The 6,244-nt window shown below is 54.9% G+C and overlaps 3 protein-coding genes across 3 annotated transcripts; 2 read left to right on the top strand and 1 right to left on the bottom strand.

Annotated features, from left to right (window-relative positions):
* Nucleotides 1–1,152: 1,152 nt before the first annotated feature.
* Nucleotides 1,153–1,952, bottom strand: COCCADRAFT_10095 (uncharacterized protein; the record flags this gene model as incomplete). The annotated part of the gene is made up of 4 exons (XM_007720234.1): nt 1,153–1,215; nt 1,272–1,416; nt 1,514–1,641; nt 1,728–1,952. 4 exons carry the CDS (start codon nt 1,950–1,952, stop codon nt 1,153–1,155), a joined length of 561 nt encoding a protein of 186 aa, XP_007718424.1.
* Nucleotides 1,953–3,166: 1,214 nt separating this feature from the next.
* On the top strand, nt 3,167–3,605 carry COCCADRAFT_31207 (uncharacterized protein; the record flags this gene model as incomplete). Its single annotated transcript, XM_007720233.1, has 2 exons — nt 3,167–3,232; nt 3,312–3,605. 2 exons carry the CDS (start codon nt 3,167–3,169, stop codon nt 3,603–3,605), a joined length of 360 nt encoding a protein of 119 aa, XP_007718423.1.
* A 1,711-nt stretch (nt 3,606–5,316) lies between these two features.
* COCCADRAFT_54823 (uncharacterized protein) lies at nt 5,317–5,553 on the top strand (the record flags this gene model as incomplete). Its single annotated transcript, XM_007720232.1, has 1 exon — nt 5,317–5,553. A coding segment is annotated over one exon (237 nt), but the record flags the coding sequence as incomplete, so codon positions are not given.
* Nucleotides 5,554–6,244: the final 691 nt, after the last annotated feature.

Here is a 6,244-nt window from a genome sequence, read left to right as displayed (position 1 = left end):
GTGCAAGTGGTCTTGTCTACAGTAGAGTGATTTTACTTCATAGAGGTAACATGTGACGGGAGAAGTGATTTTAACTTAGAGTGATCCACTTTGGGTGGGTGGGAGGATAGGCGGGTTTTTTTTATTAAAAACATGCTCATACAGCCCTATGGTGGAAACGACGAAAGAAGCCGAAATTAGCCTTCCAGAAGCCTGTTTGCGCATCGATACTTACCCGTGACCACGATTGCCCTGCAGGCGGGAAAATTACAATCGGGACATGGGCCTCTCGTGGCGATGAAAGCTGCGCGTCGGACGGGACAAAAACACTGTACTGCTTTTTCTCTGGGATACTTGCAGATGGCTAATTGATAAGGAGAGACGAACAGGTTTACTTTTGGAATAGAGTAGTCTTGGACAAGTTGTTTTTAACCTCGGTCGGCTGTCCGTTGTTTCAATGTCGGGGTGGGTGGTAATGGGAAAAAGGAAAGGAATCGACGGGCACCAGGGAGCGTGTTTCATCTCGCAACGGCGCCCAACGCAAGACTAGCGTTCATCAGGTCTTTTCCGCTTGTGGCAGCTGAAGAAGGCGCTCGGACACGGCGCTAGTGGGCTTCGCGTGGAAGCTATGCCGCGTGGTCGAGTGGGCGGCCCCTTATGATGAAGGCGCACGCTAGCATCGTGACTTCCCGTGTCCGCGAAATGAAGACTCGTCGCGTTGGGGGAGCGACGTGGCCGTGTGTCATAATAGGGCTGAAGAAGCCGTCTGCGAGGCCGGTAGAAAAGAGACGTGTCAGTGCGGCTGCATATTTCACGCATTTGTGCAGGGTCCTGCATGCTTGCCACGCACCAACAGCAAGACTTGCCAAAATACAAACGGTGCCTGATAATGATTATTATTATTATCATTTCAATATGTCGTGACTCCAAATTTGTGCACTGTCACTTGGGACTTATACAGGGTGCATACGGCGACATGGCGAGATAATTGGAGAGAGACAGAGCACAGCGTGTCATGCCATGCCGAACAGTTCGCATTTTGATCTTGCTCTTGACCAAAGCCGAGAGCGTCTCCCTGTCAACGAGGGCTGTTGCGTCGACTAGGCTCGAGTTTAGCCGCTCGAGCTTGTCGTGTTGGAGCACATCATAAGGTGCCATCGTGGGACCACCAGTTCAGACCGTACGCCGATCAGCCATGACCCTAACAATCGAGCCAGGGCCAGCAATATCCACAAGCTACCGGCTGTTAGTGCATGGGCGTCAAACAATAGTCAGGACGCGACAGTTTCTACCTTTTCGTGCCAACTGAGCAGTACGCTCATGGCCTGGCCTCCGCCCTCGCCACCGCCACGGGCGTGGATCTGGGAGAAACCCGTGGGCTGAGGCGTGATGTTGCGCGTAGTGGCCACTGGCGTCGATTGGGCCATGCCTTTGTAGCTGTAGCAAGGACAGTCAGTTGTTGTGCCAAAGGTTGTGTGGGTTGTGTATGTGTGCGTATGTGTAATCCTGTTTGTGTGTGTAGTACTCCACGTACATGTACTTCATCAAGACGTCCAGCGCCTCTGTTCCGCTGGGCGAGCTGTATATCCGACTAAGGATTGGTGACATGTCCGATTGTCTTATCGACTGCAGTATCTCAATGACGACGGCAAGGTGAGTCTCCTGTGCAGCAGTCAGACACATTGAATTTGCTCAATGGTGCTCGGCCCAGCCATGAGAAAGACCGGTGACAGCATCAGCACACATACCTTTCCCTTGTCATCAGCCCCATATGGTGGATTTTCCAATGCGCTCTGCAAAGCGCCCTCATTGTCTCCGCCCCGCAGCTGCTGCCGTATCTGCTGCGCATTGTTCTGCACGTCGGCTGTCGACACAGGCGCGACAGCTGGGACGAGGGAGCTCAGGTCAAAGTTGGCGGGGCTGTCCGGGTCTAGGGCATCAATGTTGATGGTGCGCCAATTGACGGTAGCCATGGTGAAAGCGGCAGTGTCGGAAGAGAGCTAAGGTCAGGTGCGAAAGTTTTTTTGGGGGGGTTGGAGTTGGAGAGACGAGTGTTGGGGGCGGGGTGATGGCGGTGTTTGACGATACAGCAAGACGTCGTGCTGGCTGGTGGAGCTTGCGGTGAGCTGGACGCAAATCGGGACGCCGACTTCGTGGGGTGCAGTCGCCACGTCTCCACTCTTGGGCCACGCGTGGCCGCCACCACTCAGCACAACAAGACAGCATCGGGTCCTTGACATGGTCTGTCGCTTCACTGCATGGCCAGAGAGGGTTAGGGCAAGGGTAGGGGTTCCGCTCAAGCGGGTCACACTCACACATGACAGCGCGGACAAGTCATCATTGCATGTATAGTGCGGCAAGTAGTTTATAGTAGTAGTAGTAGTACATTGTTGATTAGTCTAAACCGATGCCGGTAGTGTTGTGAGACACTGATACCAAAGCCCAGGCAGTCGTTCTAAATGTCAGAGTGATAGAGAAAAAATCCATGGGTAGCGGCCAAACACATGCCCTTCGTCAAGAGCGTTGTGGCGAAACGCAGAATCGTCGCGCAATGCAGGCAAATGCCGCAGTCCCAAACCGAACGTGCTATAGTACAATACAGTCCATGTCTACAAAGTGCCGTTGAAGGCAGACAATGGATATCTAACCGTGTGTGTATTTTGTCCTCGAAGCAGGACAAAAAAGAAAAAAAGAAGATCAAGTCCGTTTTTGGTATCTATGCCTGGGCCCAACCATGTCTATAAGAACGCCGTGTGAAACAAAGAGGTACTTTTTTGCCGTAAGAAAGTGTCGCTGAACGTGGGAGAAGAGTGAGAGGCGCTCGAAAACGCGAAACAGGAACCGAGGAAGCGGGGGTATTAGGTCGCTGTCAAGAATGGAATCGGAAGGGTTGCGGGTGATTAAAAGGGCGTAATCTCGATAAGGCTCGGAAGCAAAGGCGCTGTGTGACCAGCGAAGTGCTCGGTCGTAATGGCGTTGGCGAGCAATTGGAAGTGAGACTGGAGTGGGTGTAAGCTGATGTGACTTGGGAATTGATCGAGGCAGGTGTGACGTACAGTGCGCAAGGTGCTATCGATCGGGTCCCAACAGGACCACGATGCTTTGGATGAGATTGCAGGGCGTTGATGCAAGCCATGAAAAGCAAGGAGCAGGAAGGAGGGAAAAAGCATTGGTCCGTTGAGATGCCATGACGAGTGTCTTATTTGGAGGGTGGCGTGGTGGTGGGCGACGGCTGGGGAGTGCCAGTCGTGTCGTAAGCACCGCGTCCCATGTTGTTGGACTCTGATTCTCTGACGATCATGGTGTTGATGAGTGTGTCGTGTGCTTTATAGGTATTAGCGTCTTTGTTGCACGAGCCGTGTCAGGTAGTAGGCAGGGCGCAGATGCGTGTGCAGGGCAACGTACAGATTGAGGAATACAGCTTGTCAGCGAGGGCTGAACAGTTGGCCAGTGCTAATAGAGCCCTGGCAGATGGAGACTGGCGAGAGGAGGAGAAGAGTCGACGAGGTGGACGAGATGCAGCAAGCGGATTGGATGTCGAGGGAGGTGGATTAGGTAGCGTGGAGGAGATGCAGTGGACTGGCCGGGCAGTGACTGGGCAAGGAGAGAAGAATGAGTGTAGATAGCTGGAAGGGAGTGAAGGTGATGAGTGTGTAAGAAGTGAATCCACCGGGCGCCTTTAGCCTTCTATATTCGCAGCTAGAATAAGGGGGCCTGTTACTGACTTGCCAGACGTGGCCTTGGCTCGTCGGCGAGACAAATGAAATGAGCGACTGTGCTTTTCAGGAAGCAAAACGCCCTGACTACATGACGTTCCGGGAGCGACGGGTCTTTCGGCCTGTTTCATGGTAGCTCCCTTGGGCGGGCAAGGAGCAGGGTGATCTGCGCGCTGAATCCACGGAGGTGGTATGCCCCCTGTGGTAGCGGCACGCTAGAAGGCCGTACCTGCAGCGCTAGGAAGAGCCACGCCAACGGCTGGACTGGGGGGGTCAGCCGTCGTGGCATCTGCGACGAGCGCTGGCACTCTCAGTAGCCTACTAAGTGCTGTCTAGGGCCTGCTGACCGCCGGCATTGCAACCTGCCCCCGTCTGTCTGTGTACATACCCGGCTGTGAAGGTAATGGTCGTGTATACTACCATGTACTCACAGTAACTCTGGACTTTTTTTTTTATCTTATTTTATTTTCCTTTGTGTCGGCCCAACTTGCCCGGGCACACCCACCTGCACACTCACACACTACCCTACTACACAGGGCGGCTGCCGTCGTTGCCTCTTTTGCTTGCTTCCTCTGCCGCCACCCTCTCACCCTCTCACCCACCCACCCATACACACACAAGCCTAGCCATGCCCTTACTCACAAACAGTGCGCCCTTGCCCGCCCGCGCTTGGGTGTGACGACGCCGCCGCCGCCCAGAGTCGTGTAGGAAGGCCTGCTCCTGGCATTGACTCGCTGTGCCGCCTCCTCTTGTTGGCTCCAGAAGCAACGAGAAAAGGTTCACACGCCTCACGGGCGTTCGGGAGTCCTTCCCCGGGTGCGGTCCGCGGCCTTTTACCTGAATCACCTCTGTGCTGCTCGCTCTTTTTTTTTGGGCAGCCCTGTGTGGATGCAAGGGCTCGTCGGGTGTATGTGAGAAAGTGTGTGGGCGAGTGCTAGCGTCGAGTCTCTCTGTCCACCACCAAAGTATCAAATTGTGTGCATGTGTGTGTCACTGAGCGAATGAATATGTGTGTCCATGGGCGCGCGCGTGTATGTGCTTCCGTGCAGCCGGGTGACTGGTCGCCGGGAACGCAGTGGAGTTCCAGTGTCGTCCTGGCAGAATGAATGGGTGGCCACCGACGGGACAGCCTGCGACAGGCATCGTGGCCGGCGGCGCGCCATTCCCTGTGTAGCCTGTACGGCCACAGTATGTGTGAGGATAGGATGGATGTGTGTCCCAATTGATCCCCTAAACCGCTGCCGTCTCCGTCTTCGTCTGCCGTATCGCCCGTGTCTCGCTCCGCCACGTGGGATCGCTCCTGCCTTGCCCACCACCCACTCACCTCTCTCCAACACACACACAACACCCACCCGCACCACCCCCCCTTCGTCTAACCACCATCCTAGTGTACATTTGTTCATATCATACTTAGATAACAACTGTGCCGCATAAAGCAAACCCTCGACGCCCCCTTCAACCTTCTTACCACCCTCTCTCCAACCCTGACTCTTACTCGCCGTCATGGCGTGCACCCCCCCAATCCCTCCTCCCAGCCACTGCAAAAAAAAAAAGGCTCCCGCTTTCCGTAATGAGAGCGATGCCCGGCTCCCTCTGCGCGCCCCGCGTCACACACACACAAATGCTCGTCCCAGCTCGGCTGTTTTGTTCTCGAATGCTTTGGAAGACGATCGCAGCCGCTGAGTCGCCGACCCATGTAGCATTCTTCCCACAGGTTGCACCGCACACCGACACGGAACCTGCCTGCGTCGCTCCTGCGTGCCAGTGCGACCTGGTCGCTGCGCCGTCAGACGCGTCGCCATTGCAAGCTACCGGAACCCTCCCAGCCTTCCGCGCCTCCAAACTCACGGATCCTGCACGTAGCCGTCTACACGTCCACAACACACGTACGCACACGCACACACTCTCCCTCTATCTCTCGTCCGATGCGCCTCGCTGGCACTGCTGTCGTGCCAACCTTTGCCCACATACCGCCCCATCGGCCATGAGACCTGTTTCTGCGCTTCTGCGTCATGTCGCGCCCACAATATGGCTAGGGCGATGAGCTGGCCAGGAAACTCTTATCCGCTTTCAGGCTTACGCCGTAACGCTGGCACTTTGCACATCGGCCAGAATGCAGCCGTTATGCCAGCGACTATGAAGCAGTAAATCCCCTGCTCGCTGCGCCGCTGATTGGCTGTCGCCAAAAAGGTTCCCTTGTCGATAGTTGGGCAAGGGGCTGAAGCATCGCACTTAGCCTGAGACATCGCCCAGGGCATCCCCGTCCTGTCTTTTCTTTTTTCCTCCCTGGAAAAACAAGCCGAAAGCCACGCGACGCCGCTTGTTGGCATTGGGTGCGTACATACTCTACTTACGGACGTACGTTGTTTGCACAGACGATTTGCGCTTGCCCATCGTCGTCACAATGACGCTCCTTAATAGATAAGATTCAAGCAGCACTCTTGTACATAGACTTTGTTGTCGTCTGAAACCTGCTGCTCCATAAGCTTTGGTATTGCAGATTGCCAACATGAGAGCTCTCAAACCTTGTGATCTTCAGCCCATGCTGA

This window comes from Bipolaris zeicola (genome assembly GCF_000523435.1).
Source record: "Bipolaris zeicola 26-R-13 unplaced genomic scaffold scaffold_427, whole genome shotgun sequence".
Lineage (NCBI taxonomy): Eukaryota > Fungi > Ascomycota > Dothideomycetes > Pleosporales > Pleosporaceae > Bipolaris > Bipolaris zeicola.
This window is presented reverse-complemented; position numbering and strand designations above follow the sequence as displayed.